Consider the following 12,607-nt stretch of genomic DNA (forward strand, 5'->3'; position numbering starts at 1 on the left):
TATTGTATAATGTTTTATTGCTATGGTACACTTAAAATAAATTACATTATAACATCAGCCACAACATCTAACATATTATTGTATATTTAATTAGTAATCACCGTTCGACTTGCAAGACTCTGTCTCAATCACACTGTCAACAATAACATGCCCGAACGATCGACGATCGGGTGTGCCAACATAATGTAAGGGTAACTTCTGCATTTTACTGTGTTCGTCCCGCTTCTACATATTGTCTTATAAATTACACAGTAAAATGAATTGGGTGGCGCGTTTACAACGTAACATCGATCATATATAAACGATCCGGTAAGAATATAAAAAGGGTTAGGTCAGAAAAACACAGTAGATGGTTTTTCTAACTAATACGCATTCATCACAATCTCCAAATACACCTCAGATGTTATGTTTATCATTCATCTTTTATAATTTATTAACGATATTCGTATTTGACTAATATCGTTATAAAAGTTCATGCATCGTTTCAATGCAAGACTAAATGAAATGCCTCTGTCTGCGACCATGTACACATATATTCCTGAGATATTAAAATATTATTGTACTGAAAATTGATCTTAATAAGTATTGACTCTACATGCTGCAAATTGCGTAACATTGTTTCCATCTATTGGCAGAAAATATTAAAGTAGTCTTGTGTAAAGCTAAACACACTTTGAGCGCAGGTGGACGCAGCGCAGTGTGATGCAATACAGCACAGGATTTTATAAACAATATAAAGCAGTTGTCCACCGCACATTAACTACTTTTACAAGACCTAAATTTACGTCCAAGTTACGTCCAACTTCAGCGTAAAATTGGAGAGTATAAACGTAGCCATTCATACGTGACTTACTGCATCCCGTAACAATGTACGATGAGAAACTGTCTAGAAAATTCCGCGTCCTCTGTAACCCTGCACCAAATGTGCACCTAACCTGAGAACTTCCAAAATGATTTACAGGCAATACCTGTTTTATAACTGCTCGTAACCTTCATATTGTCGCCAAACTAATCAATCAAACATTAACGCAAGAAAATAGTTAACCATTGGAATACGTGATACCAATCGCTGAATATTCTTTTTGTGAATCGACTATCTTTATCGCGAGTGATCATGTGTATAAGCATTTTGCTTTATAGTATAAATTCCTACAAAGCGCGAGATTCTTGCAACGTGAATGCAAATAACGCCACATATACGTGAATTCATCGAATCCACGTAAAAAGAAATGCATGAAGATACTTCCTCATTTTTATCGATCATCTATAGCCATCAGCATTTCTCAATTCGTAATAGAAGATACTGTTGCACAGTATATACAGGTTCACTTGATTATTGCATGCTGTTGATGATACTTACGCCTAAGACTTCATATACTCGTATCCGTATTCACGTAAAGGGACGAATGTTTCTTTGATCGATTGTGGTGACGCCCAACGGAGGACATAATGAGGACCACCAGCTTTGTCGTTTGTACCAGACATTCGACTGCCACCAAATGGCTGCTGACCAACAACGGACCCAGTCGATTTATCATTGACGTAGAAATTACCGGCTGTGTATTTTAATTCCTCAAGTGCCTTCCTTGCCCAAGTTCTGAAAAAATGAAGATACAATGAAAGGGATTGTATTGAAATATTGTACCGCGAATTAAAACGCTTACTCGTCTTGTGCAAATATTGATCCAGTTAAAGCATAAGGCGTTGAAGATTCTACCAATTTCATTGTTTCATCGAGCTGTGAATCTTTATAAACGTAAATTGTCAACACAGGCCCAAATATTTCTTCCGTCATTATTTTGTCTTTTGGATCTTTTGTTACTACTATTGTTGGCTCGATGAAATATCCGTTTCTGAAAGAGAAAATATAGTAAAAATAGCATATCAAAAATATTTAATGAATTATACGAAGTGAAACGTACGAATCGTCATATTTTCCACCGCCAATAATTTCTAAATTTGATGATTTTTTGGCGTGTTCGATATATCCAGAAATTCTTTTAAATGCGGTAGCGTCTATGACAGCTCCAGTGAACATAGTAAAATCTCTAACATCACCAATCTTAAGCGTGTCACGAATCGCTAAAAGACCTTCTTTTATCTAAAAATAATAATGAAAAGAAGTTTCATTTAGAAATTACTTTCACAAATTCTATCTTATAAACTACAATCATAATGCATGTGTAAAATATACCTTAGGCCATAAAGACTCTGGAATATACATTCTACTGCAAGCTGAACACTTCTGGCCATTATATTCAAAACAACTCCTTATGGTTCCATTAACAACTGACTCCACATGAGCACTAGTATGTACAAAATGGTAATTTTTGCCACCACATTCACCTACTAATTTAGGATAGTTTTTATATTTTCCCAAATTTTGACCAACTTGCATCCATAGACGATTAAATGTTGGCACCGATCCAGTAAAATTAATTGCAGACAAATAAGGTGAAGCAGTTATAGTGTCACCAAAAACAGGACCATCGCACGGAATAAAATTGACTACACCTGGTGGTACACCAGCTTCTCTACATATCTTAAAGATCCACCAGTTAGAAAGTAAAGCTGTATCTGATGGTTTCCAAAGAACTCCATTTCCCTAAAAATATTTTAAAATACACAAAACTTTTTACATACATTTTATTTACAATGTGTACGCTAGGCTTAAATTTACAATAATGAAGTTATTTATTTAATTAAATCTTTACGATCAAAATGGCATGGAACAAAATACAAACCATTAAGGCAGGTGTATAGCTTAAATTACCACCAATGGCAGTAAAGTTGAATGGCGATACTGCAGCAACAAAACCATCCATTCCGCGATATCTCATTGAGTTTAAAGTTTCTTTAGGATTAGGCGAAATCGGTTGATATTTTAAGGCCTCTTTAAGGAAATATCCATGCATTTTGAAGAAATCGATTAATTCGGCAGCACTATCAATTTCCGCTTGGATAACTGTTTTGCTTTGTCCAAGCATGGTGGCAGCATTCAATTGTTGCCTATATTTATTTGCCATAAGGTCAGCTGCCCTTAACCAAATATCTAAACGCTTTTCAATTGGACATTTTTCCCATTCCCGCTGTGCCTTAACAGCAACATCTATTGCTTTTTTGACTAGATCAGGTGTTGCCCAGTAATACTTTGCAATTTTTGCTTTGTGATTATGCGGCTAAAAAATATGTCATTATTAATGTTAACATGCGCTCTATCATTCAAATCATTATTTATTTATCCATTGTTAATATGTAATGACTTACCATGACTTGATATCTACATAAATCAGTTTTAATTTCCTCATCACCGATAACCAATGGTACTTCTTCGCATTCATTAGACATTTTATCTAAAGTCTTCTCCAATTCTGCTCTCTCAGGACTACCCTTCAAGTAACTAAGAACAGGTTCATTTTGTAGAGGAAATTCAGTAGGATTTGGTACTGGCACTATCGTTCCCAGACATCTTGTACTGACTCTGTTAAAAAAAATATTAATTATGAACATTCTATGTAAGGTAGATATCATAACATCAACTACATTTATGTTTATGTTTACTAATATATAACAGATAATGAGATTAAACACAGGTACAAATATTAGCTCTCAAGACCTGTCTTCATATCATCTCTAAATATTTATCTTTGTACTCTGTAGTAAGAGTTAAATCTATAATGTTATCTCCACCTTAAGATTTCAGGAATTAAGATATTTTCTTCCCATAATAATATTTCTTTGACACAAAAATGTTAATATCTATAATTAAAATAATAGACAAGAACAAAAGCAAGAAGCCATAAATTATTATAATAAATAATAATAACAATAGTAATAATAATAAATGTATATAAGTAATAGGTAATATAAAATAATTAATATGATAAAAGTACTGCAAAACAAAAATGGTGCATAAAACTTTATGTATGTATTTTCATACAACTTTTAATATGTACAAATGATATTTTGATATATTTGATATCTAATCTACATACTAACATACATTCATATTTAATCAAATATGTATTTACAATAACATAATAAAATTAGTATATAGTTATACTTAAGAAATATTAGATAAGATTTGTTTCTCGAATCTTTAGAAAAAAATTCCATGGCCTTGTTACATAAATGAAAAGAGATATTTATTTTCAGGAGAGAAAGACGTTATTTTAAACTTGCTCGCATATGTCAAACCAATACCATGGTCATAGTATTATGTAATGGTATCGCGGCGACCCATGTTATTACAGTTATCGCTATATTACTAATTACACCAAACGAGATTCGATAACAACAATGATGTAATTATTTCAATCAATGAAATATGTAGTCTCGTTCTCCACGAAGCCGCGAAGTTTACAAAGTCGAAGTAAACGGATATACACGGTTCAAATATAGAAGAACTGACGCAAGGAACTCAACGTCTATAATTTATTGTATAAATATCAATCGATTTCTTTAATTTTGAAAAATCGTGGATCATTTCATTTTTGCCCATTGATCGGCACGGAACACATCGTAAAGAATATTCCGCGTTTAATGAAGAGCATAAATTTAAGAACTATGATACATCGTGTATCGATTGGTAAATATTGGGGTCAACACAAAATTCTGTTGTGTAATTTACGTATTTACATATAGACGGTAAAATACGTGTACCTTAGCAGATGGTACGTACATAATACATATACTATCCGTATGGAACTACAGAAATATCACGTTTCAAGGACACGCATGTATATGCACAAAAAAAACGTTACTTTAAAATGGGTTATAAATGCATACATAAAAATATCGTATGTTTAAAAATAATTTTTATGAAAATTATTTAATAGGAAAGTCCCACTTATTTTGTTTAAATAGATAAAATTTCGAAGGAATATTTTTGTGATATCATTTTATGCACATTGTACAATTATAATGTAATGTTGTGTTTTCATTGTTTAACTTTCTTTTGTGATCCATATTATTCATGATGAATATGCATGAACATGTTTCTATAGTGATGTATCGAATCACCGAAATAAAATTATAGCAACATTGTAAAAACATTTAAAAAAAGAATAAAGCGAACGACACATAAGTTCCAAAAGTTGGTTCTGTTTGTGACGAGAAGTACAAAAAATAATTGCTGGAATGCTCAGAAATGTACTTCGCAATGCGGTTAACCAATTTTAGATTCGTCGAAATATTGACGGAACGCATGTGGATATCATTAATTAAAATCTGTAAAATTTTTGTAATCTTCTTAATTATACTTTCTTCTCCATCTAGTACTTGTATTTCACACAAAAATATACATATAATTATGTCAGAAAGGAACTTGTGCTATTTTATCGAAGTAGAGAGAAACATTTTGGGGTATATTGTATATACACGAGTCACATAATACATTGCCGATAAGATAAACAATCAAACAGTTATAGAATTCGTAAGGTTCGCATGTTTTTTTCATCTTATATACCTCGATACCTGTTTTTGCATAATCGTGGTAACACCAAAAATATATACTTTTTTTTTATTACTTGATAAAACATATAGTAAAGACATTTGTTTAAGAAAGATGAATAGTATAAAATACATTAGGATAGAATGTATAAAGCTGTTTAAAGGTACTCTGAATAGTATAACATAATAAACGAAATGTCGCGTTGCTAAAGAAGTTGGTCAATGAACTGTCAAAACGACACGTTTCATATCCGTTTTACAGTGGAAAATTCCGACGGAACCGCAAGGTAGCCTATCCCTTTCCTAGACAAGGAAGAACGATACAAGGCACAGGAAATTAGACAAAGAAGACGAACGGAGGACCAATAACACACCAATAAGCTGACGTCTACATACATGCGCGACCCTTCATTTACCTTCGGATGTTGTTATACAGTGCTTGTGTCAATGCGCGAAAATAATCAATATACGTTACTAGGATTTGATACACGCGGTAAAACAGATTATTTAACTACTGAAATTTTGTTCTATTCGTGTACGAGTTTCACATTTTAATACTCACTTTTGACTGTTGGCTATTAACACTTGACGGCAAAGACTCAACATTGTTTTTCCTTTTCGTTCACTTCTTCGTGTTAAGTTTTACATGAACACCTTTTACCTTCGTCGCGCGTGCTTTACAGGGCTATCAGTGTGTTTTACTCACAATAATCACTGTAAAGACCGATCAAGATACCGAATTAATGAAACTACGGCGACCGCGGCTACCATCGAGCAAATAGTGAGCCAAACCTCCCCCCACACGTCCCCACCCTTCGTCAATTCGACTATGAATCAGGGCCGTAACTTAAGTTACACAAAGTAGAGCATTCGCTGATTGAAGCTAAGAAAATTGGGAAATTGAAGTTAGACAGTAAACGCTAGAATGGATAGAAGTGAAAAGGTATTCTAAATGTAATATGAAAGAAACGAATTTATTAAAATAAAAAACAAATTAATTAAAAATATTTTCTCTTTAATATTTAATTAGACATGATTCGGTATATGAAAGGCATATTTTATCCAGCCTTACAACTGATTTTCAAATAAGAATTTCGTACAATCATAGAATATATTAAAATCGTTAAAGGTATATTAGATGTTTGAGACTTTGTTTATTCAAGTATTGTATAACATTTTTAAAAATCATTCAAAATATATATAAAATAAACTTATATACAACTATAAGATCATATGTCTAAAGTAATACTTCCTGTTTTGTATTGTTAAATTAAATATGTTTATTTTATAAAAAATGAAGCATTTAAAAATACCAAAATGGTAGATAAACAAAGTTATTGTGCATACATAATAAAAATTACATACATTACGTACTATATTACCTTAACAAAATTTGTACAAAAAAATAGATTTTAAGAAGATTTTGAAATGAGGTATGTCTCTAAATTTATTTTTAGAAAGGTGTAGATTCCAGGTATATTATGTAAGGGTATCTGTTTTTAGACATTAATAATTTATTATGTTTTAGAACCACATAACATCTTTTGACTTTTTTTTCATTAGCACAAAATTTTTAAGGAACTTTTTAAACATATTAAAAAACTCAAGGAATAATTCAATTTGTACAAAGTCAGTTTAATTTAATTTCGTACTAATCTAAAGTTACATAAAGTATTATCAATAAACAAATATCCTCAATTATCTTCTTGTTGCATCTGTAACTCGCGTAATAATTGCGCTCTTTGTTTTTCTAACTCATCCTCTGATAGTTCATGGTGTTCAGCGTTTTCAGTAACAGAACCTTCGCTATGAGCCGAAGGTCTTCTATGCTTTTCCTCTTTTCGTTTTTGTTCTGGTGATTCTTCGGAAGATGGAAGTCTTGAATGTGATCGCTGTAGAAAAATATTAACGTACATGCGTTAATAAATTCTAGCTATAAATAATAGCTTGAAGCAATTGAAAGTAAAAGGTACATTAGTTATATTTGCACTTACAGAGTGACTGCGCCCCCTCTTCTTCTTATTCTTTTTTCTTTTTGACTTTCTAGTATCAGACTCAGAACTGTCCGATTTACTAGGAATGCTTGGTGACCGTGACTTATGACGTTTTTTCTTTATACCTTTATCACTACCTTCGGATTCCTAGCAAAATAAAATTAAATGTTAAAAATACTTTCACTACAAAACTGTACGATATACTTACACTGTGCGATCGAGATCGTGATTTTCGTTTCACTTTCTTTGTTTTTTTCTTTTTACTTCTAATATGATGGTGACTACAACTTTCTTCGAGTTCGTGCTGATATTCTTTAAAAATTCGAACTCTTTCACTTTCTAACGTGATTGCCTTAAAGTCAGGTTCTTCCTCAATTTTACTTCGTACATCTTCCCACGTCATTTGATAATCAACATTAAGGGTTTTTAACAAATTTTTGAAACCTGTTTCTAATTTTTTAAATTTCCTAGTTTCCTCCTTCACCCGTTCTTTTTCACGTGCTTCAGCTTTTTCAAGTAGTAAATTGTATGTCAACTTTACATTGCCTGCATCCAATGTTGCAGACTTTCTGTCTTCGCATACAACAGTTGCAAATTCTTCGAAAGTTGTGTTAACTTGCACTTCAAAGTTTTTGTCTTTTAAAATCTCTCTTATAATTTTTTTTTCATCGTGGAATCTAGATTTCAAGTCTTCAACATAAAACTTAAAAAGATCTAAAGGCGTTGATCCAGATTGCCCAAGCATAGCTGAAAATCTTAAGTCAGCAGATAACATTGGATAAAGTTCTACCCAAAGTGACATTGACGTTAATTTTCCTTGTTCATGAAGTTCATCGAGCAAACTCTAAAAAAGAATTATTTTCATTATAGAAAACTACTCCTAAAGAAATTGGAAAAATGTGGCGTCGCTTCGCTGCGGGTAAGAACTCGTAGAATTTTTGTAGGAGGCAGAAAGGAAAAGAAGAGGGGCGCGTTTCATCCGGGGCCTGCTAGTAGACTTATCAACTTTCTAGCAGGTCCTGTCTTAGCCGACTGGATATTAGGAAGCTGGTCGAGGATTGTATACAGGGTGTCCCGTAAATAGTGTAGGAGCCGGAAATGTGGGGTAGCTGAGACGATTCTAAACAACAATTTCCTTTGCAAAAATGTCGGATGGAGCTTCGTTTTTGAATTATTAACGAAAAACACTGACGAATCACGGCGCGTGCCTGCCGCGCGCTCAGGGCCGTCCGAACTAAGAGAGCCACCGTGTCGGGTAGGTAGCAAGATGTGCATCGGAGATACGTCGAGGAACGAATACAAATAATTAAAAATACTACCACTGCAACTGTTACCTCTGCGGATTGGATAAATCAGTCAGATAAATCGAATTTATTAATTATTTGTATTCGCTGTTTCCAAGAAAGAAGAAATAAAATGTGGGAAGATGCTCTCGGAATTTTTAGGAAATTAATTCTTCGCACCTGAGTGACGCTTCTCGCCAGAGTGTGTTAAAATTAAAATAAGAATTATTTTCAGAAAATTAAAATAAATACGGTAAGAACCATTTGTAATCGTTTGTTATTAAAAACTGTACTGGAAAAGCAGACTGGATTTGTGCGAACCGAAACATTTTTCGCATGCAAGGGGTTAATAGAGAATTAATTGAAATTCGCCTTACCCATTTACTTGCAAGTTGCAATAGGGCCAGTTAGTGCACCCCTGTCGATCATGGAAAGGTCGAAGACCCCAATAAAAATCAGCTGATGGGACGGCCCGGTCACTGCACCCGCTTCTTACCCCGAAAATGTAAAAGTGAAAAGTGCTAGTGACCGTACTGTAAAGTGTTTTCGGGGTAAGAAGCGAGTGCAGTGACCGGGTCGTCCCATCAGCTGATTTTTATTGGGGTCTTCGACCTTTCCATGATCGACAGGGGTGCACTAACTGGCCCTATTGCAACTTGCAAGTAAATGGGTAAGGCGAATTTCAATTAATTCTCTATTAACCCCTTGCATGCGAAAAATGTTTCGGTACGCACAAATCCAGTCTGCTTTTCCAGTACAGTTTTTAATAACAAACGATTACAAATGGTTCTTACCGTATTTATTTTAATTTTCTGAAAATAATTCTTATTTTAATTTTAACACACTCTGGCGAGAAGCGTCACTCAGGTGCGAAGAATTAATTTCCTAAAAATTCCGAGAGCATCTTCCCACATTTTATTTCTTCTTTCTTGGAAACAGCGAATACAAATAATTAATAAATTCGATTTATCTGACTGATTTATCCAATCCGCAGAGGTAACAGTTGCAGTGGTAGTATTTTTAATTATTTGTATTCGTTCCTCGACGTATCTCCGATGCACATCTTGCTACCTACCCGACACGGTGGCTCTCTTAGTTCGGACGGCCCTGAGCGCGCGGCAGGCACGCGCCGTGATTCGTCAGTGTTTTTCGTTAATAATTCAAAAACGAAGCTCCATCCGACATTTTTGCAAAGGAAATTGTTGTTTAGAATCGTCTCAGCTACCCCACATTTCCGGCTCCTACACTATTTACGGGACACCCTGTATATACTAAAGAAGGGGTCAGTCGAGTGCTTGTGAAAACGTGACCCCTCTGGTGGCGAGCATGGGAGATTACGCTGCAGAAACTTAGTCAAAGACATCGAATATTTATAGGACTTACTATAAAGGCATCCCTATTTTTTCTTTCCTGTCGTTTTCTACGTTTTTTCTCATGTTCCTTCTCCTCCTCTTCATCTTTTTCTAATTGACGTATGTGATTTTCAAACACAAGTAAGGCATCTTCTTTGTCCATTTCCAATAAATCTGCATCCTCTGCAAAAGCTGCATGTTGTAGAAGTAATGCTTGCGCTTCCTGCCAAGTAGTTCTATATGTAACATCAGTCATAGTATCTAAAACTTGAGCTAATCTCTTGGTATTTCTTTTCTTCAGTTGCTTTGCTTCTTCTTTCTCACGTTTAGCCAAATTAAAAATAACATCTTCATAAATGTCTCGGCGATCTGAATCACCTACTGCTCTCCATACTTCCAAATTACCGAACATTTCTTCACATTTGTAATATTTTGTTGTACTCGTCATCCTATCATTTTCTAATAAAAACTGTTCCAAATCTTCTTTAGCCTTTTTTAATCTGTTCAAGACAATACATTAATTTTTTAGTTTGATATATTCACTATAGCTCATTATACATATAGAATTATACAATATGTATTACTTACCTCAATCGTTCTTGTTCACGTTCCTCTTTAAGTTTTTGTGTTTTGTATGCATTAAATGCTTGTTTACGTTCATTCAATTTCTTCATTTGCGGATATCTTGGATCGCTTTGAATTAATTTTACTGCTTGTTCCCATGTAGCATTCGATGGTACATCTCGTTCTCTTAATAATTCTTTAAATGCTTCGATTGCCTCCTTTTTGTCTTTAAATTGCATTTTTGGTTCGGGCGTACTGGTGCGGCTATCATTTGCTGATCCCTTGGCAGAATTACTATCCTCGTCAGGCTTTGCAGGTGGAGTAGGAATGTTTATTGCTGCAAGTGTTGCAGCCATAGCTTGTTCAATTGCAGACTTTCCACCTGGTTCCGGTGTACTAGTTTGAGATGCATTTGTAATTGCAATATTCGGTGATAAATGTTGAATGGCTACAGGAACTATACTGAAAGACCAGGACATTGGTAATTACAGTTCAATCTCATGATTTGTCCTTTATATATCGTCGAAGCTTATAACCTGTAACTTTTACTAACGTGTTTGTAGCGCTTGCAACAACTGCTGCTGCAGCTGCTGCAGCTTCTTCAGCTGCAATTCTTGCTTTCAGTTCTTCCAATTCTGTAGGAATTGTCCACCTTGATTCCTTGGTTGTTACATTATGATAATATACTTTTCCATTTTCCGATTTATATTCTTTCCAAGGGCATTGCGATAGAAGCAATTCGCTAGGCGTTTTTAGCTCATCTGGTTTTTCCCACAAAGATTGCTTTGTAACACTGTTATAATAATATGTTCTACCATCTGGAGCTTTGTGCTCTGTCCACTCGGTTTTCTTTTCTGCCGTTGTAATAGATTGTATGCCAGATACTTCGCTTGCTATAGGTGCTGGAGGAGGAATACCTGGTGCTGTTATTTGAGGAGGTGCGGCTAAAATATAACAAATATCTAAATAAAGCATACTTTTAGAAAGTAATGAATATTCTTTAAATACAAGTATTGACCTATAACTCCAGCATCTGGTGGAGGAGCAGCATTAATTGGAAAACTAAAACCAGGAGGAGGTATAGAAAATTGTGGTGGCATTATACCCGGTGGACCAGGGGGTAGACTAGGAGGAGGTATGAAAGGTGCAGTTGGCATAATAGGTGGCACAAAACTAGAAGCAATATTTGGAGTCGCTGGTGGAAACCCAGGTACTGCAGCAGATGGTGGTATACCATCGTTTGAAGCCTATAACATATTATAACATAAAAATCAAATTTGAAGCATTTAAAATTATATTATACATAATCGAAGACTCATAGAAATCGGAAACAATTAAAATATAATCAATTTGTTCATAATTATTAAGTTTACCTTACTTATTGTCAGGTATAAAAGAAAGAAGAATTATGAAAGAAAAGCAAAATATAAAAATAGAAGCAATAATCAATTATGCTACACCAATCATACCGTTCAATTTCAAAATTATTTCGATAAATTATTAAAAGTTTTAAAGAACACACTATCTGCATAACTGAAGAGTGAGGTTACTACTCGTTACACACTTATGCTACGTTTAGTAATACTATACCATTTTCTTAAGAATAGAAGTTATGCGTTTTTTCGAGTCAAATCATTGAAAATAAAAATTATCTTCTAAATTTCAGTGCTTAATTCTTTGGAATTCAAAGAATATAAACAGCGGCACACTGTTTCACATGTAAACTGTAAACTACCTATATCAGATTGTATTTGATTATACACAAATGTATAAAGGCGTTTGGTATTATGTATATACGGTGATTGTAAAATTTGCATGTATTGTTTCTCCCATATTGAAAATAGCACCATAAAATTACCGTGAAATAAAATAATTCTATATTTTTACTAATTGTATCTCCATCAAAATATGTTCCAAGAATTGAAATTTTATTGTCACCCTATGTAAGGTATTACACCTTATA

General features: G+C 33.9%; 2 protein-coding genes across 4 annotated transcripts; both read right to left on the reverse strand.

The window, feature by feature from the left end:
* P5cdh1 (delta-1-Pyrroline-5-carboxylate dehydrogenase 1) lies at positions 1–6,253 on the reverse strand. The gene is made up of 7 exons (XM_076777099.1): positions 6,014–6,253; positions 3,268–3,481; positions 2,745–3,179; positions 2,195–2,605; positions 1,923–2,101; positions 1,665–1,853; positions 1–1,597 (listed from the first exon to the last, which is right to left on the reverse strand). The coding sequence occupies exons 1-7, from the start codon at positions 6,055–6,057 to the stop codon at positions 1,363–1,365; spliced, it is 1,707 nt and encodes a 568-aa protein (XP_076633214.1). The 5' UTR covers positions 6,058–6,253; the 3' UTR covers positions 1–1,362.
* An 812-nt stretch (positions 6,254–7,065) lies between these two features.
* Prp40 (pre-mRNA processing factor 40) lies at positions 7,066–12,563 on the reverse strand. 3 transcript variants are annotated; one of them, XM_076778595.1, is made up of 8 exons: positions 12,503–12,563; positions 11,663–11,891; positions 11,198–11,588; positions 10,669–11,106; positions 10,112–10,580; positions 7,654–8,289; positions 7,446–7,592; positions 7,066–7,343 (listed from the first exon to the last, which is right to left on the reverse strand). In XM_076778595.1, exons 2-8 carry the CDS (start codon positions 11,799–11,801, stop codon positions 7,146–7,148), a joined length of 2,418 nt encoding a protein of 805 aa, XP_076634710.1. In that variant the 5' UTR covers positions 11,802–11,891; positions 12,503–12,563; the 3' UTR covers positions 7,066–7,145. The 3 variants fall into 3 exon arrangements, with proteins under 3 accessions (XP_076634710.1, XP_076634709.1, XP_076634708.1); XM_076778594.1 differs by having other exon boundaries at positions 12,380–12,520; XM_076778593.1 differs by lacking the exon at positions 12,503–12,563 and adding an exon at positions 12,235–12,429.
* Between the last annotated feature and the right edge of the window lie 44 nt (positions 12,564–12,607).

Source organism: Colletes latitarsis, chromosome 11 (assembly GCF_051014445.1).
Source record: "Colletes latitarsis isolate SP2378_abdomen chromosome 11, iyColLati1, whole genome shotgun sequence".
Classification (NCBI taxonomy): domain Eukaryota; kingdom Metazoa; phylum Arthropoda; class Insecta; order Hymenoptera; family Colletidae; genus Colletes; species Colletes latitarsis.